The sequence below is a fragment of the Capsicum annuum genome, chromosome 1 (genome assembly GCF_002878395.1).
Source record: "Capsicum annuum cultivar UCD-10X-F1 chromosome 1, UCD10Xv1.1, whole genome shotgun sequence".
Lineage (NCBI taxonomy): Eukaryota > Viridiplantae > Streptophyta > Magnoliopsida > Solanales > Solanaceae > Capsicum > Capsicum annuum.
The window spans coordinates 632,628-657,163 of NC_061111.1; the positions used below are offsets into that span (position 1 = coordinate 632,628).

General features: G+C 35.3%; 4 protein-coding genes across 5 annotated transcripts in view; 2 read left to right on the top strand and 2 right to left on the bottom strand.

Annotated features, from left to right (window-relative positions):
- Window positions 1-1,226: 1,226 nt before the first annotated feature.
- LOC107863712 lies at window positions 1,227-2,441 on the top strand. The gene has a single exon (XM_016709796.2). It carries the CDS (start codon window positions 1,315-1,317, stop codon window positions 2,116-2,118), a length of 804 nt encoding a protein of 267 aa, XP_016565282.1. The 5' UTR covers window positions 1,227-1,314; the 3' UTR covers window positions 2,119-2,441.
- Window positions 2,442-5,095: 2,654 nt separating this feature from the next.
- On the top strand, window positions 5,096-16,326 carry LOC107863716 (serine/threonine-protein kinase BLUS1). Of its 2 annotated transcripts, XM_016709810.2 has the most exons (23): window positions 5,096-5,530; window positions 9,152-9,406; window positions 9,488-9,612; window positions 9,713-9,757; window positions 10,251-10,332; window positions 10,424-10,492; window positions 10,573-10,743; window positions 10,827-10,892; window positions 11,567-11,635; window positions 11,746-11,817; window positions 11,900-11,961; window positions 13,076-13,345; window positions 13,821-13,954; window positions 14,088-14,182; window positions 14,247-14,285; window positions 14,370-14,429; window positions 14,579-14,680; window positions 14,837-14,888; window positions 15,001-15,053; window positions 15,214-15,278; window positions 15,377-15,428; window positions 15,600-15,711; window positions 15,815-16,326. In XM_016709810.2, exons 1-22 carry the CDS (start codon window positions 5,360-5,362, stop codon window positions 15,666-15,668), a joined length of 2,178 nt encoding a protein of 725 aa, XP_016565296.1. In that variant the 5' UTR covers window positions 5,096-5,359; the 3' UTR covers window positions 15,669-15,711; window positions 15,815-16,326. The 2 variants fall into 2 exon arrangements, with proteins under 2 accessions (XP_016565296.1, XP_047269642.1); XM_047413686.1 differs by lacking the exon at window positions 14,247-14,285.
- A 647-nt stretch (window positions 16,327-16,973) lies between these two features.
- On the bottom strand, window positions 16,974-18,279 carry LOC124899306. The gene has a single exon (XM_047413692.1). It carries the CDS (start codon window positions 17,704-17,706, stop codon window positions 17,170-17,172), a length of 537 nt encoding a protein of 178 aa, XP_047269648.1. The 5' UTR covers window positions 17,707-18,279; the 3' UTR covers window positions 16,974-17,169.
- Window positions 18,280-18,425: 146 nt separating this feature from the next.
- LOC107863723 (ylmG homolog protein 2, chloroplastic) overlaps window positions 18,426-24,536 on the bottom strand; it is a 14,981-nt gene continuing 8,870 nt past the window's right edge. The window contains exons 2-3 of the mRNA XM_016709822.2: window positions 19,556-19,755; window positions 18,426-18,933 (exon numbers count right to left, since the gene is read on the bottom strand). Of these exons, the coding sequence (XP_016565308.2) occupies window positions 18,663-18,933; window positions 19,556-19,755 (471 nt within the window). The 3' untranslated portion in view covers window positions 18,426-18,662. The remainder of the gene's footprint in view (window positions 18,934-19,555; window positions 19,756-24,536) is intronic.

Consider the following 24,536-nt stretch of genomic DNA (forward strand, 5'->3'; position numbering starts at 1 on the left):
AGTACAAAAACCAAAGGGCCTAGCCCAGAAGAAGAAGTGAAAGAAGGTATTTTCCTACGATAACAAGTTCCTATTTTATCCGTTCAGACATCATGGGCTACAAAAGAAAGGGGGCATCCAAAACTATACAATGTGCAAACTGGCTTTGCCTTGCTCCTTCCTTCGCCAAAGCATCCGCGACCCGGTTTTATTCCCTATAGCTATGCCGAGTTTAGCCCATATTGACGTATCTTGACTAACATATATCGCTGCCTAATCCTTTTGAAGATTATATAGATTTGATTTTTTTTCAAACACTACCTAATTTTAAGGTACTTACAGTATTAATCTTTTTTTTTTTTCATAAACGAAGAAATGTTATTTTCTGCATAACATGCTTTGGAACGTACTTTCATGTTAACTGTTTCAATCATTGCTGAAAAATAAAAAAGACCAGTGCAGAACAAGTTGCTCATAAGTACAGACCGAGTACAATGTATGCAACAACTATATATATACTACTACTGTTTAAGGAACGAACAAAGAAAAAGGCTTAGCACGCGGCATATCTAAACTCTGTTGGCCAATCCGCCTTCCTACTTTGTCGTCCTCTATACTCCTTTTTTTTTTTCTCAATTTAATTACATGCCATCATTTTTAAAGACCATGCTATCTGGCTTCATCCCGACCTTTTTCATTTAAAAATTATATTATTTATATATATATATATATATATATATATATATATATCAGTAATTGTTGAATTTTCTTCGACTAGTTTGTATGCGTGCTTCTAAATTTCTCAGTAAAAATTCTAAGTCTGTCACTAAAAATACTTTAAAATTATCACATTTTTATTAATATTTCCTCTATTTATGTTTGTTTGTTATATTTTTTGCTTTTTGAGAGTCAAATTACATGAATTTTGATCAACATTTTAGAAAGTATTGTAGCTTATATCATTTTTTTTTTATAGTTTTTGAACATCTAATTATTAAAGTTAAATCTAATTATTAAATATTTAATTTAAAAATATTAAGTTAATCAATTTTAATTTAACTCTGAAGTTTATACAATCAACTTTCCTAAAGTGAGTGAGCAATTTATTCGGTAAAATTTGTCGTTTAGCTAGTCATACTCCAACCTTCTACGGCCCATTGCCCTTTCTGTCTGCTGACACAATATGAAGATTGTCAAAACCGTGTGCTCTCCCGCCCCACGATTCTTCTAAAACAAACGTCGCCCCCCTTAGCTCCTCTCTACATAAAACCCCACACAAATTCATAATTCATTCACATTCAATAACCATAAATAACAAATTCAGCAAACTCAAAAATGTGTAAAGGATTTCAGCCAAACGAAAAAGATCGTCTAAAAATCAAAGGTTTTTACCTCCATTTATCATTTTCATCACCTACAGATCAAAATGTCCCTCCAGATTCTCTAACTCTGCATTATCTCCCACGGATTACTGAAAGTCCATTAGAGATTAACGACTCCAAAATCCGGTCTAATTCGCCCGGTTTCATTACGCTTCATCGAGTTGTTATTAATATGTCAGCAGAGAAGGTAACAAATGGAGTTATTTACGGAAGTAAAGATAGAGTTAAAGCAAGTGAAGGAGTTAAATTGGAGATATTCATGGGTGATGTTAAGGTTATAAAGGGTATGTTCATGAAAGATGGGGTTAATCAAGAGAATTGGAGGATTCATTGTAAATGCACGTTGGAGAACGATGATTTACACGTTAAAGGAGCAGAAGTATGCGTGGCGGTGGAAGCACCGCCACCGGCCGCTGTGATAACTGAGAAGGTGGAGATGGAGATGAAGAGGTCACGGCGGAGGAGGAGCTGTTTTCAGAAGCTGGAGGAGATTCCTGAGCAAAGAGAAGGTGAGAATGATGGGTATACTTGTTGCTGTTCGGAGTGTGAAGGTGAAGAAGAGGATTCAGACGGCGGTGACACGGTGGAAGCTGCGGCGGAGGAGGTGGAAGGAGTTGGATGGGCAGTAGATGTAGGGATATGGGTGATGTGTCTTGGCGTGGGGGTGGGGTATTTGGTCTCAAGAGCTTCTTCAAAGAGCTTAAGAAAAGGAGATTCATATTATAAACTTATTCAACTCTTCAGGTGTAATATCTAACAAGGGGTGAGAGCTTGGATTAACCAGTAAAATTGCTTCGTATGTGATCACGGCACGACAAGATTAAGGGTTCAAGTAGTGTGGAAATAATTTCATGCAGAAATGCAAAGCATAGTTCTATACCATATACCTCGTGGTTCGACTTTAGTTATGTGCCTATGGGGTTAGGGTATTTGGTGTCTAGAGCTTCTTCAAAGAGCTTAAGAGGAAGAGATTCATATAAACTTTATTTTTCTGAAAACAATTTTAACAATAGGATGTAGCAGAAAATTTTGTACAAGTACTAGTCGTTGAGTATTAACAAGTGATTTTCGATTCTTTTACACGCACCCGATATACACCAAGCTTATATATTCATATCATGTTTTTGATTTTAAAGTTCATGATTAATTAATATGTATTTAATTTAATTATTTTATGATGATAAATAATATTAATTTGGTGTATACATCAGATGCGTCTAAATTGTACCGATGTTCATATATTGTTAATAAACCCAATTTTCCGGCCATTATTTACGGTTCTGCACTACTTTCCTATTAGTGGCCATATTATTTACTATTTTTTTTTCTTTCTTTTCGTTACTGTATTTTGATTTGCTTCACTCGTGAACAATCACGCTATTTTAAAAATCTGCATACAATTTATTTTCTCACAATTTATTTGTCTAATTTCACTAGATATATTATCTCCACCGTCGTTGACTTAAAAGTATTTTTGGTCCCTTTTAATTATTCTTGAAATACACTACTTTCAATTAAATATATAGTTGTGGTGCCTTTGCTTCTGAAAGATTACATACTTGCCAATTTTTAATCAGTTATTGTTCCATCATAACATTTTTAACATGAAGAAATGAAAAGATGAACGTTAAACATTGTCAGATAATTATAAAGACTACAATAATATGTTTAGTTAGATATTACAATAATTTAAATAACTAAAATTACTAGTTATCTCCTCTTATTTACTATCATATTTCGATCTTTTTAAGATAAGAGTAATTTGATAACTCAAGGATAAATTTGATTTTTTTTTTAAATTTATCTATATGGCTTATGAAGATTGAGATCAAGCTAAATTATACTTAGAGTAAGAGTACATATTTAAGGTAAAAAAAGTCGATGACATTGATGATAATAATGATGAATTAAGGTAAAAAATGTCGATGACATTGATGATAATAATGATGAATTGTTTTCAGTAGTAATAATAAAGTAACAATGAACTATTTTTACACATTTAATAAGTATATGAAAAATAACAATTTGAGCAAAAATCAGGATAAGAACTTTTATTTTTTGGCATGAGGAAGGAGATGATGTAATTCAATTTTGGTTAGAGATTGTCATGCTTACTTTTCATGGTCAAGAACTCAAGATACATTAGTTAATAGTATAATTCTCTATACACTATCAAATTATTTTAAAAATTAATCATAGATAATATTTATAACAAGTGAAATTAATTTACTTAGGATTAATTAGTAGTCTAAAGGCAAGTAATGTCTTAAGACCTAGTTGAATTCATGCAATAGATTATTAATTAACATCGATTATATAAATCTTTCATTTTGTTATTTGAGTTCATACAAATTACAAATCTAATCTTGCGCAATTAAACAACAATAAGTTAAAAAAATGCATTTTAAGTGCCTAGAAAAGAAAAAAAAGGAAACAAATTGACGAATAGATTTAATGTACTGATGCTCACGTGAGATTTCTTTCTTTGTTGATTTCAAGTTGAGATAAATCACGATAATTGTAATACATCAACAACAAATATAAAGTTAGTTAAAGCACCCAAGGGTATGGCCTAGTGGTTCAGTGAATTTGAGATGAGTATCATGAGATCTTAGGTTCAATTTCAAGCAGAGACAAACACCAGGTGTTTTCTTCCCAATTACCCAATACCTGTTGCTAGGTGTTTTCTTCCCACTTACCCTGTTGCTGATTGCTAGGTGTTTTCTTCTCAACTATTCTAACCCTGGTTGCTAGGTATTTTCTTCTCATTTGTTCTAACCTTTGTTGCTAGGTGTTTTCTTCTCATTTATTTTAACCTTGGTGTTCCTAGGTGTTTTCTTCTCATCTGTTCTAACTTTGGTGGACAAAGTTACCTCATACCTATTGCTGGTGGGAGGTGACAGGTATCTCGTGGATTTAGTCGTTTGCTGGTGGGAGGTGGCAGGTATCCCGTGAGTTTAGTCGAGGTGCGCGCAAGCTGGTCTGGACACCACGATTATAAATATATATATATATATATAAAGCTAGTTAATACATACTGAATCCTCAAAGATCAATATTATTGGGATATATTTAATGACCTAATTATTCATTGCGATATCTAAATAAATAAATAATAAACAAGAAGTTTCATTACATAACACGTGAAAATTAATTTATCGATCTTAGCTTGTTTGATATGGAAATATTATTATTTCATGATTATGTATATTTATAAGTATTCTTAATCTCCCCGAGCCATCAAATAAGTATATTTTTTCATTTGCATAATTAGCCAACAAGAAATGAACATTTAATAAGGAGAATCCTCACGAATTTATTTTTTAAATACACACCGAGTCAATTTATTTTTATGCAATATTTTATTTCTAATCTCCATATAAAGTATCACCATCATCAACTCAATTACCCTCTACGGCTAAATTAGTAGAATGATAAGTAATAAATCTGGATACTAATAAAGACTAATTTTGTTTAAACATCTAGAAATATAAGATGGTGATATTTTTCTAAAGTAATTTGAATTTTCATTTTCTTTTTCCTTTTGCGCTTTTTTGTTGCTATAAAAAATTGAAATATGATTAATCATAGCACGTGCTAAGGTTCTACGTGTCATCACGAAAATGCATGTATCCACGTCAGCTTCTCTACACCACCCAACTCATGATCCATAACCCGACCCGAATTACCCGTATCCAAAATATATGCTGGCACCTCCTTCGTTGGTATACATTTCTTTGTTTTTCTATCCCCACTTCGCACGGTAGTAAAAACATTTTCAGTAAATTATCGCCTAAAATTTAGAGAAATAGAAAATACATTATTACCAGAAATACTAACAAATTCTGAAAAATACTATTATCATAGAATAGCAGCTCTTTTGTGAGCTACATTCAACTGCCAATACTTTTTCCGATGCTCTCCGTCAACTTTAACGGTCATTTCTACCGGTTTCCATAATTCATACGAAGATTTTCGATTATTTAGTCGGAGCGGCGATGGCTGGCGGCGGCGGTGCGAGGAACTATTCGGTGAATCCAAATAATTACAAGCTTCTAGAAGAAGTTGGTTATGGAGCGAGTGCAACTGTTTATAGAGCGATCTATCTTCCTTTCAATGAAGTAATCGCTGTTAAGTGTTTGGATCTCGATCGCTGTAATAGCAATCTGGTTTGTCTGCTTATTCTATGCTCTTTTGAGTTTTTGCTCATCGAAATTTGACTTTTACTTGATTTGACTTGACGATTGGTTGATTTTTAGATGCATTTTTAGTTCATCTTAGTGAATAAATTTTGTTAGAATTGTAAAATTCGCTATAGAGATCATAGAGTTGAAATGACCAGGTGATTTTGGTGGATAGAGTTACCTACTTGTTGCTGGTGGGAGGTGATAGGTGTCCGGTGGAATTATTCGAGGCGCGCAAAAGTTGGTCAGGGCACCACGATTATCAAAAAAAAAAAAAAAAGTTGAAAGGATGAGGCGTCAATTGTGATTTCCTTCATTCCTTGTTTGCTTTGACTTGTTGTAGGTGTGTGTTTTTACTCCTTGTATTTTCGGCCAATGTATCAAGACTCGGTTTTTGGTAGACTCAAGTGATGTTGATTGAACAAAGTCAATGATTTTGTATTTGTATTGGCCGTGTATTTAATTTTACGCGGTTGTTGAATTCGTTGGCACTAAACGATAGTGCACGGACATATATATGCAATGAGAGTTAATTTGTGTGTAATCAGATTACAAAGAATAATCTATCGATTAGGCTGGCGTCTGAAGTGGCAGTTGGTTTTACCTACCGGTAACAATGCCGAAGTTTGGAAGCTTGAAGTTCTTTTCTTAAACTCTTTTTGGATTGCACTTTTATGTTAAAAGTTTCCGGTTTGCTAGGTATTTGGCCAACGATGTATGCATATGAAGTTCTCTTCAAGGGCATAAAAAGAACATATAAGAACTTTGGCTATTTTGAAATGCAATTTGTTCCTTGTCTATGACAATTCATTTCCTAATTTTACCTTTCTTTTGTTGTTGGGGATCTTTTTAAATAGAAATAATATGCTACAAAACTATTTATCAGTACAAAAAAAAAACCACACGTTTGTAATTTTTAGTTGGATTGGATAACGACAACAACAACAAAAAACCCAGTGTTATCAAAAGCAAAAAGCAAAAAAGAGCTCTAAGTTTTTTTGAGGCTTTAAGCGTAAAGCGCAGATAAAGCGGGGGATTTAATGAAAAAAGGTGCAAAGGGAGAAAAATAAATACAAATATATATGTTTAGTCTAAGACTAATAATTATAAGCATGAATGACAAATATATGAACAAAGAAAATTGGAAAAGAGATTGCAATAAAGTGAAATATGATTTGTGTAGTGGCGCCTCTTCAAAGAGGCTCATTGACAAGGAAAAGTATGCCTTAACGCCTTGATGATGACACTAAAGCACACATTCAGCAAAGCGAAGTACTCAACACATTTTGAGCCTCGCTTCAAGGCTCACGCGTGCTTTATGCACCCCTTTGACAACACTGTATCCGACAAGTAGGTTTTGAAGAGGGTAGCGTGTATGGAATTTACCCATACCTTGTGAAAGTAGAGGCTGTTTCCGGTGGACCATTGGCTCAAGTAATGCAGAACAAAAATTAAGTAACTATAGTAATTAAGAAGCCATGCAGAATATAGTGTAGAAAAGGAAATAATACGATAAACGAAACAACGGAAACCTCATGTAATAATAAAATTGAAGAATAAGATAGTTGGAGAGTACTAATAATAATACTGACGAGGGAAACTAGACATCACTCTACTACATACCAACCTTCTCCTAATCGTCGACCTCCATATCCTCCTTTTTAGGGTCATGTTCTCGGCGAGCTGCTGGTGTGGCATGTCTTGTCCAATCACCCACAAAGGCCACTCCTAGCTTATCTGAGTATTGAAGTTCCTAATCTTGACTCTCCTCGTACAATCCATCGCAACATCCTAATTTCAGCTACTTGCAACTTCAGGACGTGTGAGTTTTTGACCGGCCAGCAAAACTACATAACAGTTTCTTAAATACATCTTTGACAAACCTTTTATTGAGAAGTCCATGGAGTGGCCTTATAAATACCATCAGATTCCGGTATTCAATATGAAATCACATTATCCTTGTCACCACTAATCTATTTTATCAGGGATTCTTTCTATCAATATTCAAAGCTCTTTTTTTTCTTGGTTAGTGGATTTCTCTCATCAACTTCTTGTTTGACTTGTCGCTAGTAGAACTCCACGATATTCATCTTTTTAGGGTTATATTTTCAGTTGTGAATTGATCTTTGGATATCTTTTCCTTCTTAATAAGGTAAAATACAGATTTGGTACAAGCAATTAATAGTCCCCTCACTGTAACCAGCCCCAGGAAAATATTTGAGACGAAGAATCCTTGAAAGTAACCATGACCATCTGTGCTAGGTCTATTTTCATGCCACCCAGCATTTCTGTGTTTCTTTTCACTTGTGATAATAGTCAATTTTGGTAGGTTGATCAATGCGTTCGATGTAAGCACCCAAGCACCCAGTAAAATTTATTTGGTCAGTTTACCAAGGCGAAAAACATAGAAAACTGCCCAGTGTTTGCTGGTCTTTTAGCTTTTAACTAAAGCATGAGCTTTGGTGTAGTAAGGCCCCCACGAGAAAAGTATAGTATGAGATAAGTTACTTGAAATAAAAAAGAAAGTTATATGGGCCATAGAAGTGAAAAATCATACTGGAGAATAAATTGTAAAACTCTTATCTTGATTGAATAGAAGGAAAAACTAACTCCATTTGGATAAACAACAAATTATTCAAAATTCAATTGATTTAAATGTCAGGGACTAGCTATTCATATTGCAAATTCTACCAACAATTTTGGATTGTAAATTCTGACGTGGGGACACTGGTTATAGATGTCGCTAAATAATTTCATTCCGTGTTATTAGGAAACAATATATTTAATTGATATATGTTCATTTTCATGTCATAATGACCTGCTAAACTAATTGCCTCTGAAACTTACTCTTCACTTCTATCCAAAAGAAGGAAAAGATCCTCACATATTCTCTAATTGGCAAGTTGCGCGGACTCTTCACTTTCGATGCCACACACGTGTTGTATTCTCAAAAATACACTACTTTTGGAGAATTCAACACGTACCCCTTGACATTCTTGAAGAGTACGAGCAACATAGCTAATTGTGATACTATATTTTTACTTATTGATTTCTTGATTGTTTCTGGGCCCCCCAATTCTCCACTATTAACAACATTATGAATTAAAGAATAACGAATTTAAATATCATTTAATGAATCCCACACTATTCCTGATCAATTATATGAATCCCCTTTATTTGTTCGACTTTATTCAGGCTCATATTTCAATTTCATTTTAAAGATAAGTTAGAGGTTTCCTTAAACTAGATATTTTTTAAATCTCACATTTTTCACTCGTACAAGTCTCTCCTGAAACTAAAAAGAGAAGTGAGACGGTAAGAATTAAACCTTAATCACACTATTTGGATCTTTTGTGTCCATAGGGTTTTGTTTTCAGCAAGGTTGCACGCATTCCCAGAGGGTGCGTCGTTTAAGAAAATTTCCGTCAATGTGATTTATGGTCTGCGTCAATTCCTTTTTGAGCAGTAGAAGTTCAAGGAAGGCTTCTTATAGTTACAAATTGAGGTGCATGTTATAAAGACTGTTTTTGTAATTGTATTTCTATTTGGGTCGGATCATGCTGCTATTTTACAATACGTGGTTGAAAGAATTTTATTTCTCCACAGGATGACATACGCAGGGAAGCTCAAACGATGAGTTTGATAGACCATCCTAATGTAATAAAATCATTCTGCTCATTTGTTGTTGAGAGCTATCTCTGGGTGGTGATGCCCTTCATGGCTGAGGGTTCTTGTTTGCATCTCATGAAAATAGCATATCCCGATGGATTCGAAGAATCTGCTATTTGTTCTATGTTGAAGGAAACTCTCAAGGCATTGGAATATCTCCATCGACATGGGCACATCCATCGAGATGTTAAGGTTTGTTAAAACTGATGTTCCCTTGTTTCTGATTCTCAAGTTTTGATATTTGTGGTTTCTCTACCTCTTTTCTAACTGCAGGCTGGGAATATATTGCTTGACACTAACGGGGCAGTAAAGCTGGGCGATTTTGGTGTTTCAGCATGCATGTTTGACAGTGGTGATAGACAACGGTCTAGGAATACTTTTGTAGGAACTCCATGTTGGTGAGCACATAGGCATCCTTTCAGTCAATTTCCATCAATAATTGTTTGTATGCAAGTTTTTTCGTGTTCTACATGTCCATAAACTACTTTTATTTTGTAGGATGGCACCGGAAGTTCTGCAACCTGGAACCGGATATGATTTCAAGTGAGTTTTCTCTGTCGCAGTGTAGGATCTTGATGGTTTCATAGGTTATGATGTAAATTTTCATTTAATGGCTGACTGGGAGCTATTCGAGAAAGCTGAACTCTGAATTCCATTTGAAATTGTATTATTGGATTATGTTGATGAACTTTTAGTGCTTAAAGGTATTAAGTATATGCATTTTAATCCTCTCACTGAATTCAAATATGAATTATCCTCTTTAGTATTTGTTTGAAATTAAAACTGGAAGTATATTAATTTGTCACTAGGTAACGCGAGCTTTTTAGGCTTATTCATGTTGTAATGATGAAGCTTCCATCATTCATGATGACATGTTGTAAGCATTTGTATACATGTAATAAGCAACTATGGTTGATTAGAAACTTGTTTTTGGATATGTGGTCTTGTCTATGTGATATGTTTGTGTACTTATACAGGGTCACTGCTAAAATTTATATTATCGATGCTGTTGACACTAATTTTCTTCCTTCTACAGGGCTGATATTTGGTCATTTGGAATAACTGCCTTGGAGTTGGCTCATGGACATGCACCATTTTCAAAGTACCCTCCAATGAAGGTATATATTCATTTCCAAATGGTTATCAATAATACTTTAACTTGGTTCTTGGGTATGCATTATTAAGTTACCATCGGTTCTCTTGTCACAGGTACTACTGATGACAATACAGAATGCCCCTCCTGGGCTTGATTACGACAGGGACAAAAAATTCTCTAAGGTACTAATTAAATTCCAGTTTCATTCAACTGTACCTAAAAAAGCATGGAGAACAAAAATGGTTTTTACTTGTTGTAACAGTCATTCAAGGAAATGGTTGCAATGTGCTTGGTGAAAGATCAAACTAAAAGGCCAACTGCTGAGAAGTTGTTGAAGCATTCTTTTTTCAGAAATGCCAAGCCTCCGGAGCTTTCTGTAAAAAAGCTCTTTGCTGACCTGCCACCACTTTGGAATCGAGTTAAAGCCCTCCAGGTATTTCATAGTATGGCTGTTCTAATGGTTGCATAGCTTCCCTACTTAGCATTGTGTAATGTGGCTTGATGAAATTATTGCAGGATAAGGATGCTGCCCAACTAGCTTTGAAAAGAATGCCTTCTTCCGAGCAGGAAGCATTATCACAGGTTTGTAGCAATTGTTCTATCAATGACATTGTTCAGTAGAATCTAAGCTCGTGTGCATTTATTTGTTGCAGTAGCGGCAATGATATTCTTCTGTGCGCAAAAATGTTATTTGCTCTAAAATTAGTTTTCCATCTTTGATGAAAAAATGTAATCAGCCTCTCAATTATGAATTCCAGATCTTTGGATCTCCATTTTGCTCTTTTGAACTATGTGCATTCTATGAAAATCGGAGATATCAAATTGGTTAGTGTATAATTGCTAATTATAACTGTAAATTCATTCTTTTGGTTCTTTTATTCTTTTAAAGAATGTTGTACTTTCTCTCCTTGTACACTTTCAATCCTTTGGACTTGGCGATAGAATGTTGATGATGTTCCTCAGGTTTCAAGAAGAAAAAAACAAAAAGTACGGTGACGATGTACTCAAATAATGTTTTTATGTTCTTAGCCGAAAGGATTGCTTCTTGCATTGAGTCTATGGCCCTATTTTTATATAAAAGCAAGTAAAAGCATTTTCCTTCATCTTTTTCCCTTTTGCAAGTGTCTACTTTGTGCCTTAGGCTAATGTTTCTCTTTTCAAGTTTCTATATCTGTGACATCTGAAAGTGAACAAGTTGGGGTGTAGCCTTCTTTAAAAAATTTCCTTCTGTTTTAACTTTTTGTTGTTCCGGACAGAGTGAATACCAACGGGGAGTTAGCGCCTGGAACTTTGATCTGGAGGACTTAAAGCTTCAGGCTTCACTGGTATGTATGTGAGAGGCATCTCCTTATTGCTGCTGATAAAGTCGCTCTTTCACTTTTGCTCCATAATTTTTGCCATCCCAAATTTGACAGTTTCTTGTTTGCGGTGGCAGGTACAGGAAGATGACGACGTACAAGAAATTAAGGAAGACGATGATACCATGAAAGCTTATATGAATTACAAGGTCTTTGCCAGTCTTTTGCGGTGGTGCTTTAGTGTATTTTCAAGTCATTCAAATCGGCCTTGAACTGTTCTCTTATCTGCAGGAGAAATCTATTGCCATACTATATGCTGGAAAATCAACCCCTAGAAAAGATTCTACTGCCAGGTATATTCCTTTTAGTTTTGGCCAGGCACATAGAATTAGTTGTAGAAAGATATCAAATTAGTAGCTGTTATTTTGCAAAGGGAAATTGACGCCTTGTTTTGAATTTCCAACTATTTTAATGAGCTTGAATTCCTCGTACTTTTAGGTGGTAGAACTAGTTAAACCATTTCTGGACCAACTATTATACTTCCACTGTTTCATTTAAGAAGTATTTTCTGGATGCGAAGTAAGATGCTAAATTTCGACTTATATATTACTCATATTGATGGAATAAATATTAAAGTAATGGTTGAAAATTAGCATGATAGTGAAAATATCATGATGAAGTTCAAAATTTGAATACTTCAATGAATCTTTCATAGGGAGTTGTGAAAGACTTAAAGACTAAATATAAGGGAGGGTGTCAAACATTTTGGAAGATCCCACTAGATTTTGAAGGGGAGCCTTGGAGTAACTGGTAAAGTTGTTGTCATGTGACCAGGAGGTCACGGATTGGGTTCAAGCCTTGGAAACAACGGCTGGCAGAAATGTAAGGTAAGGCTACACACAATACACTCTTGTGGTGGGGCTCTTCCTCGGACCCTGTGCATAGCGGGAGCTCTAATGCACCGGGCTGCTCTTTTTACTAAGTGTTGTGATACAAGAGGCGCAGAATGTATGTGCTTTCATGTTAAATATTGTTCTTAGAGTCCATTTTGATGCTTTAAAGTTAGTTGGTTCATATTTATGTGGAGAAGGGTAGAAGATGAGCCATTTTCCACCCCATGCTTCACTGGCCTTCTGATATTTCTCGGTTTTTTAAAAAAGTTAGTTTAACAATGATATCCTCTCTTCTGGAGTGTATATTATTTCCTGTGGAATCAAGTACATACCAGATATTATCAATGTAATTTTTTATCTTCTTCAGAAGATTACAAACATCATCATATATTATGAGAACTAACCGTTTTCTCCTGGGGTGAATATTAATTAGTTGAATTTTATTTTTGGTCAAGGTAGGCCTTGGATTATTATAACAATAACAGCAACATACCCAGTGTAATCCCACAAATACCTTGGAAAGTAGAGGCCTTGAATTATTATTATCTCAATTTTTTTTATGTTTTGTTCCCAGTGAGCAAGAAAGTGTTGGTGAAGCTGAATATGAAATCAGGAAGGAAAAAGATTTGGAAAGTAGTCCACTAGATTCTGGTCATTGGGAGAAAAATGGAATGAAGAAGAATGCATCAAAAATGGAGTTGCCACCCCTAACTTCAGATAGGGATGCTTTACCAGCCAAGAGTAGAACTCAAACGCCAAAAGCACGTCAAAGCCAGAGCGGACCACTTATGGCAGGCATGGTACTTAGTCACTCGGCATCAGAAAGAGCTCGAAACTCCGAAAGGTTTTGTATGACTTATTATTTTTTTAATTGTACTGTATATTACGTACTCCATGACAAATTATCAAAGGAAAAACATTGCACTAGAACTTTAGTTGTGAACCTTCATTAATATTCAGGAATCAAATAGCCTTTGTTTTCAGTCCATTTTCAACTGTAGGGTGAAAGGAAATTGATCATAACTGAATGCTCAAATGGTCTCTCTACCATCTATATGGCAGGTCCCCGATTTATTGAAGAATGTTTCTTCTTTGGAAGAAATAATTGTTTAATGAGAGAAGGACTTCTCACAGGATTCTCTAAAATTTGTGCATTGGATACATTTTATGGAGGCTGATTCCAGCGCATACAGAATCCAATAACCTTCTACTTAGTTCGTTGTGCTTTATTTGACCATTTGCATATAGAAACATGACTGTTTGGACAGCTGTTATCAAAATGAGAACTTTCAGTGAGCTAACTTATGTTGCTCTTGCAGAAGTGAGATTGAAAACCAACAACCAGGAGATAAAGCGCTTCCTGTGCGAAGAGCACCCAGCTTTAGTGGCCCTTTAATGCTTCCCAATCGAGCTTCAGGAAATAGTTTATCAGCTCCGATTAAATCATCTGGAGGTATTAATGCTGGCAAGAAAAGTTCATTTTGCTATTGTGTGTATGACTGGCAATAGTTTATAGGAATAGTCTAGGTGACATGCTAGTAAAGGCGAACTTCGCTTTATGGTAATGATAATTTTTATCTGTTCAGGATTCAAAGATTCTTTGGATGATAAGTCAAAGCCGAACTTGGTCCAAATAAAAGGCCGTTTCTCTGTAACGTCAGAAAATGTAGATCTTGTAAAGGTATATCATATTTTTTCACTCTTCCTTTTAGATGATTACTTGCTAACTTAAATATGTATGTTAGGATATTCCATTATGTACAGCTCCTCGGCGATCTTCCCAAGTAAGTGGTGTGATGTTGCGTTCTTAAAACAACTCAACTATTTCATTCTTGCTGTATCTTTGACACAAGATCTTTGACTCCCAGGGATCACCACTTAGGAAGTCTGCTAGTGTTGGCGAATGGCTGGTCGATTCTAAATTAATGGTGTGTGTATTGCCCTTTCTTTGCAGCTGCTCTTAAATGATGTGAATATGTTAAAACTTCAGTTCCACCCTAATGGTGCTATTTTGTCTTAACCAAGTGAAAAAAGCAAAGAACTTATTGACATTATAATACTGCATTTTTTATTTCAGCCACCCTGTCAACCGCCCAAGGAAGTTGGCCTTAATAATGTTCCTGCTTCAGTTCTCATGCCTCACCTGCAAAATCTCTTTCAACAGACGTCAATTCAACAGGTCAGACATCAGTGTATGGTAGAGATGCAAGATCTGTGTCCCTCCTCACCCCCAGACACACAGAAAAAACAAGGAAATGTGAAATTTAGGATTAACTAGTTCAATTCTATTTATCTGGTTGTTCTAACTCCTTATTCCTTCCGCATTTGTTTTCAGGATCTGATTGCCAATCTATTGAGTAGCTTGCAACTATCTGAAGCAGGAGATTGTAAGTAAACATTGAGGAAGAAATGCCTGGTGTCCTTATGTAAAGATATATGTTTAACAATAGTAACATAAATTCAGGTTTACTTAGATTGAAATTTCTTTTTCTGTCTCAGCCTCTCAAAATGGGAGGTTATCTTCCCTACAGCGCCCAGAGAACAATGGAACTGTAAGTACATATCTTTTCTTTGAAAATATGCTTAGCTTTAAAACTTTAGAAACTACAGATGTTTACATGGAGCTATATAAACACTTGTCTCTTATTGACAATTTTTGTCTTTTATTACATGGCAACTGTTCATTTTGATAAAGACTCTTCCATTTTGCAGGTTGAAGCAGCCGTTTCTGAAAGGGAGAAGCTATTACTAATCAAAATATCTGAGCTTCAGGCTAGGTCAGTACGCTGTGGATACAAATCAACTGTGGTGCATGGTTCTCACAGTTTTATGTAGAATTCTTAATTAATGAACTGATCTTCTCTCTATTTTGTAGGATGATTAATTTGACAGATGAATTAACTGCAGAAAAACAAAAATACTGGCAGGTGAGTGCGCACTCAGTTTCTTTGATGCAAAGGTCTAATGTAATGTTGATTGAATTGAGGAGAAAAAGAATGAACATATAATAATAAAAGACCCATTGTATGGAGATTTTTCTCTTCCTTGATGAAATTCATCCAATTGTTTGCTAAAAATGGTTTTTTATCTGCTACCAGTTGCAACAGCGATTAAATTCCATGTCAAGTTGCGGAGAGGATGGGGACAGGAGAGAATTGGAATCTTGATGACAAATGATACTTTTCATGTGTAAACACCGTGTATATTCAGGTGTCTATTTGGTGTTGCTGGAGCAGACAATTTTGAATTCTTCAGTCACATGTAAAAATGCCTTGAACGAACTTTATCAGCGTCGTTTCGTTTGCTTTTGCAGGTTGAAGTATAGGAAGAGGCAGAGTGTACTTATGCTTTTGTCGCTGAATCATGCACTTGTCCTTGTTGAATAGCTCACGTGAATTTCTTCCATCTCCAAGTGGCAGTAAACAAAATAATCAGCGCATAGATAATTTCTTCATTTGTTTGACGAGTGCGAGCTGAGAACAAGCCTCTTGTGCAGATTTTCGTCTCCCAGTCCATGGGATTATTTATTTAGATATAGAAGATTGTGGAGAAAGGGCTCGACGGGGAGAGGAAGGCAGAGGGTTGGGGTGGGGGATTTAATTCCGTCCAATTTTATTTGTAGATCCTTAGTTTATGTTGTAGCCATATAAAGTTGTAATATTGTAACATATATGGTTGTGATCATGAGATGTGTTCAATAATGCTTTTAGCTTCACAAGCATCCCTAAAGCTGGTCGATGCCTAACATATTTGTGGCCGTTGCCAAATTGCCAATTGCATAAATGGTGATATGGATATATTACAATGGGATCCGATTGAACTATAGTCCTTCGTGAGTTATGGCCTTTTGATTTAAAGCTGTTGCTTGGACTCTTCCGAAATAACTGTGGGGCGTGTCGGATTCTTCAAACATAGTGTATTTGAAGAATTTGATATGGGTGTGACATCGAAAGTGAAAAGTCTGCACAACTTAGTTTAGCAGTACATTTTTGTGTCGTCCTTATTAAATTCGCCGTTCATTAGTTTTTTTCTTTTTAGAATAACATTCTTACCAGTAAGCTCGATCTCTCCTCTTTTATCAAAATAACTTGCATTTCTTTCCTCGGCAATAATAACATATTTAGTATAATTCATAATTGGGTTTAGGGAGAGTATTTGAATCTTACAAGTGTGATTTGAGCAGGGTAGAGTGTATGACATTTTACTTCTACCTTGCAAGGATGGAGGAACTATTTTCGAATTAGAAAGCGCCAAACAAACCCATAAGTATTCCTTTCTTAAGGGGCACTGTGCTCAATACGTATTCCCTCTTCACCAAAGTACTTATACATAATTTGGGGTTAGAGGAAGTACTCCCTTCGTCTCATTTTAGTAGGACTTTTCATTTTGTTCGGCACTTAAGAAATTATAAATGAGATGATTAATTTTAGTAATTAATCTTTCATTCATATCGATGAAAATATCAAAGATCATTTATAAAAAATATGCTCATAAATTATCGATGGATGTAAAACCATCAAATACATGATTGGTCGTTTCCTTGCAGTGAAGAACAGGATTGGTGAATCAAGTCTTTTGAGTTGGTTTTACTTAAATGTTCGTTGATGCATGAACAGTATAACAGAAGCATACAAGGTACATGTATTTTAGCCCCTTGGTTTATTTATGCTAGGGAGCTTTAAACTTCAAAACAAATGCAAGAACAAGGAGAAGAATGAGAATCCCAATGGAAGAACCACCAACCCTGTGAATCCAATAAGGGTCGAACCTGGTAAAGCTCTGGTCCAAGTAGCATGACATAGCAATGGCTATGATGAGAAACAACATGAGCAATGGCAAGTAAGAAGAGATACCAAGTGATTGCTCTTCAAGCTCTGGATCGACTAACTTTCTCCTGTCGATGTACAGAGGTGAGAGTATGGCAACAAGCGTAAGACCTATAGCTATAAGCCTGTGATCATACGATGAGAACCAGGCCAGTTGATGAGAAATACTTATGCTCATGATGAGGGTGATCAACAAGAGCAGTGGAAGATAGGGAAAGAAGTTTATGGTTTGTTCTTCAAGCTGGGATTCACTAGCTTTTTTTCTACTGTCAATGTATAGAGGAGAGATGACAGCCACAAGTCCAATGCCTATGGCCAAAAGCCTCTTATCAGTTGTAGGAAAATTGCCTCTCCTGCTTAAAGATTCCTCCTGCTCCATTGAATATAGTTTTTTTCTCTAGTGAATTCCCATCCTTTGTTACCCTTGCCTCAAAAGTTTACTCTTTTAGTAAGTTCCCCAAAAAAGAATGAAGAAAAAAGAGTGACCCCTCTAGGGAAAAAAGATTTTCATTGAGGATATATTTCCAGAAAGTGAAAAAGTTGATATTCTTTTGGAAGATAAGGCAGCTCCTTTTGATCAATATTGTGTGGTGTATGGATATAAAGAAGGCAATTAGATATATATGCCATGCAAGTGGTGCGTGTAGTTTGGCATCTGATTCTCTCTATTTCTACAAAGCATTAGTGGGAAAATATTCTTTTTGGTTTTTGCTGGGGCTAAATAGAGCTCCAATTTCACCAGCTTCTGTTATGTGCCAATTGTCCTTCATCGGATAAATAGAGAAACGTTAATGGGTTCTCCCACCTATCAGACTAGTCTTTTGGTATGGGCTCTCCCGTTTGATCTATAACAGCTTCATTGACCATTGCCACATCCTTGGTATAAAACTATACCAGTTGCAGTTTATAAATATGAATACAACCAGATTCACATTGCATTCACTAGACAGGATGTAACCAAAAGGAATTGGGATGACGATGTATGCCTGTAAACGAGGCGATTCATGTCATCTACTAGGTTATCGAGGCCCCCACAAAAATATATATTCACATGATAGCGAAATAATTTAATATTACCTTCTATCGAAAAGGAAGAGAGAAGAGTCAAAGATTATTACTTATTAGTATATCCTTCTTTTAGATATAGAAGCGCTACTGAACTGATGAAATTCTTTACATGATAGAGTGATGAAAAGCTTTCAGGTTTACACGAAAAAAAATAAATTCAATTTGTAGTACAAAAGCGGTTCATTTATATGTCAAACAGTAGTGTCAACAGAGAATGGCTTACACTTGAGCATTTGGTGAATACATCAATGATGAGCAGAAACTGGCTCAACTTTCACCATCAGCAGTCTTTGCCTTGTTTCCAGCAAGTCTCCTCATCCATTTTTTCTGCGATGTAGTAAGATGAAATAATGGTGGACGAGGTGAAGTATCTGATGATGCTCTCACAGTTGTGGACGGAAGTTCAGCAGGAAGTGCAGATGCAGTGCTGGTGAAGGCATTCAAAACAAGAAATGCCAATATGGGCGAAAGATCCAGAGTCCCTCCAAGTGGTGGAATAATCCCACGGAATATGTTCAAGTACGGGTCACATAGAGTGCTGAAAAGGAATACAACATTTTCAGCAATGTATGCATTTCACACACAATTGAGCCATATATATATATAAGTAATTTGACTCTGCAATACTCAGCTAACTGACACCAGGTTCTCTAAGTGGTTTTCGTTCAGATAAAATTAGAATAAAAAAGGAAATCAAGTCCTGAAAACTAAACTATCCACACATTATAACCTGCATGGATGCTCAAATTTTCAAAACACATGAGAAGAATACACAACTCAGCTTTTCTAAATACTTCCCATGATGTCAAACAATAATATTATAACAAGGAAGCAGATCAACAGCTTTGCTAATGCAGTTGATTTGCTTGTTTAAGTTAATACTCTTGCCACTTTCACTGGGCAAGAAAGAAGTACACACAAACAAAAGACAAACACATGCTGATATTGTCTCAAAAGTAACATATTGAATAACAATAAAAGGATTTGTGAATTAAAGTGAGGAAAAACACACCCGATATACCAACAGAAATTTGGTTATAACTGTCTTTTCTTATTATTTCCTCAGCATATATGTCTCTAGTATGCAAAGTTGTCATTGCTTTAATTGATTATAAAGCAGGTCATTCGAATGATAGACATTGTTGAACTCTAAAGCATACCTGAGGGGACTGACAATGGCAGGAGGAGCATTTGGGAACCAGGTTAAAACAAGCCTGACAACCAGTAATGAATTGTAGATGTTCAAGAAATTTATAACTCCATTTGCAACAACAATTCCTGGAACTGAGTCGCCAGGCAAGACAGCTGCAAAATTGTGATGGGACAGATTACCTAAGTTCTGGTAAGGTCTGCACTGTACCTGGAAGTAAATTCAGTTGAGGATATTCAAATACTTACACAGATAAAAATCATAAAAGGCAATAAAACAAGCCGATAAACTTTAACATTTCTTGAATAAGTCAACAGAATAAATTGTTATGTAAGAAAAGGACATGGGAAGATAAAGAATTAGAATATTTGCACGAGAAAGACTTAAAAAAACTTCAAGAAGAATGAATATAGCGTTTCATTGAAGAAGTTAGAGACTCTGCCATGCAATTCACATGAGTAATTGTCCAGGAATTGAGAATTTTCAAATTGAGGGGAACTTGCAACGAGTCGAGTATTTCAAGGTTCAATTGCATTTTTCTAAAAATTGGGGTTAGGCAATAGTAAGCTGCCAGATCAGCCAAAAGCTTATGTATCAGTAAATTTTAACTATTTTTCCATTAAGATTTGGCTACTGGTAAGAACTTTTGGATGTGTCCTAAGAATACTCGGAGAGATGAGTGCCTTTCATCAAGAGCATCTTAAATCTCGTATTTTCTTTTTTTTTTTCCTTGATGGTGGTGATTGTGGTGTTTGCGCCAGCTTGCGCACACTTCTGACTATTCCTCTTAATATCTGCTACTGCCACAAGCCCACGATCATAGGCATCGGGTAACTCTGTCCACCAAAGTTTAGGCAGATTGGAGAAACCAGCTAGTGTTTCTTCTTCTTTTTCTTTTAATATCTTTTTATGTTTGGCGCAATCTGAAGTCTAAACTTAATGGTTTGCACCAACTTCATTAACCACTGGACTACTCCCTTGGGTGCTTTTCAATTCATGACATGGAGCAGTTTCAACTTACCGAGGACATGACCCTAGATAGGAAGGTGTGGAGGAGGCAAATTAGGGTAGAAGGATAGTAGGAAGGAGTGCGTTATTACTAGTAGGTAGGAGGACTTTGTTTTGTTAGCCATGTTAGAAGCTATAGCACTAGTATTATTTCTGAGTGTGTTATCATTTATCGTATTACTTGGTGCGTCTTGTTAATGTTATTATTGGGTGTGGTAATTCCTATTGCCTCCTGTCCCTTTAATATCTTTTTCTAGACTGTTTTATCTTGGGCTGGGGGTCTATCGGAAACAACTTCTCTATCTCACCTCTGAGGTAGTTGTATGGACTGCGTACACTTACCCTCTCCAGACCACACTTGGTGGGAATATACTAGGTATGTTGTTGTTTGTAGTTTCTCAGAAGATGCTCTCAAGTCCCTAACCTTATTCTCAAAAGGCAATCAACTTGTGACGTAAACAGTTGATTGCATATATCCAGTGGCCTGATAGTTCTTACTGTTGGACAGCAAAAGGTTTCTCAGAAGCATACAGAATACACACTAGCCATTAACCTTCTTTCTCTTTGAAAATTTCTTTGCCAGAGAAACTGACGGAGATGTTTAACAAAACCAACAAAACCACTGAGAGAATGCACATTTCACAAACTTTCCTTCCTATAGCCAAACTGAGAATTTCACATTGACAGTAGGAGCGAGTCTATACTGTTCAATATTAATTCCTTTGTGATGATCTGTATAGTGAATAACACACTATGTCAACAAATTAAAATGAACGGCCAGGAATAGTTTTAATTAAAAAGGTCGCAAGGGCTTAGATTTTGCCAAGTCAGCCAGCACAGCACATGTTTGTTATAAGTTCTAACCAACTTGAGGAGAGAGACTATTCAGAAATTATCGGTACTTTTCTCACCTCTCTTCCTTCTTCCAGAATCTCCTCCTCTCTCCTTCTCACTCTAATTTCTATCTCTTCTCATTCTGCTGATCCAAGCTATCAATGGAGGCCCCTTAGATTAGTTGCTTACGTCATTTTAATGGTTCAGTTCGTTGTATTTTTGTTTTTGCAATTCAGTTATTAATCAGAAAATCTAGAAAATTGTCCCACTTTTTACTGCTTATTTCGACTAAATTGTTTAGAACTTGACATCCTTACAATCCCTTTGAGGAATATCACCCAATACATACATGTATAAATGATAGTATATATCATCTTCATAAACACTTGAATTGCTTTACATTAAGTATCACATTATCAACCACTAACTATCCTTAATGAAGATATCAACAACTCTTAGAATCAAGTCGTTCGATATACATCCATCAACCATTTCACTAAGCCAACTCAAAACCTCGTGTCCATAGACTAGATTTATAGCATGCTATACATATCCTGACGAATTTAACTTTATCGGTCAGAGCTGATAAGTTGCTCTATGAGTTTGTTCATCTTATTATTAGGGTAGTAACTAGATTTATAGCATGCTATACATATCCTGACGAATTTAACTTTATCGGTCAGAGCTGATAAGTTGCTCTATGAGTTTGTTCATCTTATTATTAGGGTAGTAAACTGATGGTTGGTATTCAACTAAGATCAAACGAACCCTGGTGAAACAAAATTACCCTAATTCAGAAATTGGTCAACATAGGAAACATAAAATGGGATAATCTTAGCATGATGTAAATATTGTATATATTAATTTATCTATATATTGTTGTTTATTAGTGTAATTACATAGATTTGATTTAGTAATTAAAGAGAATAATAGTGGCTATAGTAGAGCAGATTTAGTGGGATAGAATAGCGGATTTAGAGGGATAAAAATGATCTTTAGGGATAGGAAGACGGATCGTTAGGGATGTAATCTTCGATACTTTATATTTAATGGAAAAACTCTCAATATTGAGAGCATTCAGCAGAAAATTGACATGGTATCAGAGCCTTCTCTTGGCTGTCTTGTTTCATAGAGTTCATTTGTGGTTCCTTTCAGTCTTTTTGAAAAATTTCAGTTTTTGTTGATTGTTCCTCGGCAATTAACACCTTGGACTTTGATCTTGGTCATTTTGGTTATTCTTTTTGAGTCAGTGTTTCTAGTTTTCATAAATATGACTTCATATCAGTTTGAATCATTCAGTGTTCGTTTCAATCGAAAGAATTTTTCGTCATGGGAGTTTCAGTCTCAGTTATTTGTCACTGGAAAAGAACTATGGGGCCATATAGATGGAGCCGATCCTGCTTCTACTGATACTACAAAGTTAGGTGACTGAAAGATTAAAGATGCTCAGGTGATGACATGGCTTTTAGAGTCAATTGACCCTCTGATTGTTCTTAATCTCAGGCCTTACAAGACAGCTAAAGCCATGTGGGATTATTTACAAAGGGTTTACAACCAAGATAATAGTGCTCGACGCTTTCACTTAGAGTATGAAATTGCTAATTACTCTCAAGGAGGTCTTTTTGTTCAAGATTATTTTTCTGGATTTCAGAACTTATGGGCTCAATTTACAAATATTGTTTATGCCAAAATACCTGCTGAATCTCTCTCTGTAATTCAACAAGTTCATGAGCAAAGCAAGCGAGATCAATTTTTGATGAAGTTACGCTCTGAGTTTGAGAGTGTTCGCTCCCACTTGATGAATCGTGACCCATCTCCCTCCTTGGATGTTTGTTTTAGGGAATTACTCCGTGAAGAGCAATGTTTTGTCAAACAAAATGCTTTCAAGCAAGTTGATGATATTGTTGTTGCATTTGCTGCCCAAGGTAAAGGAAAGGGTAGGGATATGACTAGAACTCAATGCTACAGTTGCAAAGGATATGGTCATATTGCTAGCAATTGTGGCAGGAAGTTTTGTAATTATTGCAAACAACAAAGACACATTATCAAAGAGTTGTCTCACACGCACTCAAAATCGTAAGGTTAATGCTTTTCAAGCTGGGACAAATCGTTTCACTGCTGAGAACTCATCTTCGCGACAAGTTCTTACTCCTAAAATGGTAAGACAAATGATAATGTCAGCTTTTTCAGAACCTGGAACCAAAATAAGCCACAGAAGTAAAAAAGTGATCAAAATAGGCCATCTATTTAAAAAGTTACCAAAATAGGTTAAACGTAATAATTTATTATGTTTTTCACTTTTTTTGTAACGGTCAACTAACGGAATTGACTTTTTGAAAAACGTAAGAATTTCCTACATTTTACACTATTTTTTTGTAAAACGTAAGAAATTCTTACGTTTTATAAAAAAAAAATGTAAGAATTTCTTACGTTTTACACGGTAATCACGGTAATCGAGGGAAAAAATTGCAGTGAATTGTCAAATCTATTAAATCACTTTTCAAAAAAAAATTCTTAATCGTAATAAAATGTTGTGTTTACCTTTTCCAAATAGTTGATGTGGTCCCCCACACTTCCATATTGTCCACTTTTCCATGGTCTTATGCCGATCCCCACCCTTAATTTTTTCAAACTTGTACTTTTAATAATTATAATTTTATATAGTTAAATTTATTTAGATTTTATACCTAATTAAAATAATTTATTTTTGCTCTATGTAATAAATTTTTACATTTTACATAAAATTAAAAAAAAGAAAGTATCAATTAGATCATTAACTTAACAATTTTCTTATATTTATTCTATGTCAAAAAATAATCAGTTCTATCCTGAATTATCTGATTTCTCTCTAAAAAAATTATTTTTTTGAGTTTTCTTCCACTCCAAAATAGTGAAATGTTGAATTTTCGTCGATCAAATATACTACTATATACAAGAATTATATTTTCTTGGTGTATTAAAAATATGAAATTAATTTTTTCGGTAGTGATTCATCGTAGTTTTCGGTTAGTGTTTCGTTTAGGATATTGAAAAGACTCACATACACAAATTCGTTTCATATTATAACTAATGGAGTAAAAAATCACAATTTAATTTAGAAGTGTACAAAATCGTACCGATAAATATATATGATAATGTATAAATCAATA

Excerpts from the sequence above, each read along its gene's own strand:
- LOC124899306 (XM_047413692.1), bottom strand. The coding sequence starts at position 17,706 with ATGGAGCAGGAGGAATCTTTAAGCAGGAGAGGCAATTTTCCTACAACT.
- LOC107863712 (XM_016709796.2), top strand. The coding sequence starts at position 1,315 with ATGTGTAAAGGATTTCAGCCAAACGAAAAAGATCGTCTAAAAATCAAA.
- LOC107863716 (XM_016709810.2), top strand. The coding sequence starts at position 5,360 with ATGGCTGGCGGCGGCGGTGCGAGGAACTATTCGGTGAATCCAAATAAT. Across the intron at positions 10,333-10,423 it reads CAAAGTACCCTCCAATGAAG|GTACTACTGATGACAATACA; the intron begins GTATATATTCAT and ends CTCTTGTCACAG. Across the intron at positions 15,054-15,213 it reads GCCCAGAGAACAATGGAACT|GTTGAAGCAGCCGTTTCTGA; the intron begins GTAAGTACATAT and ends TCCATTTTGCAG.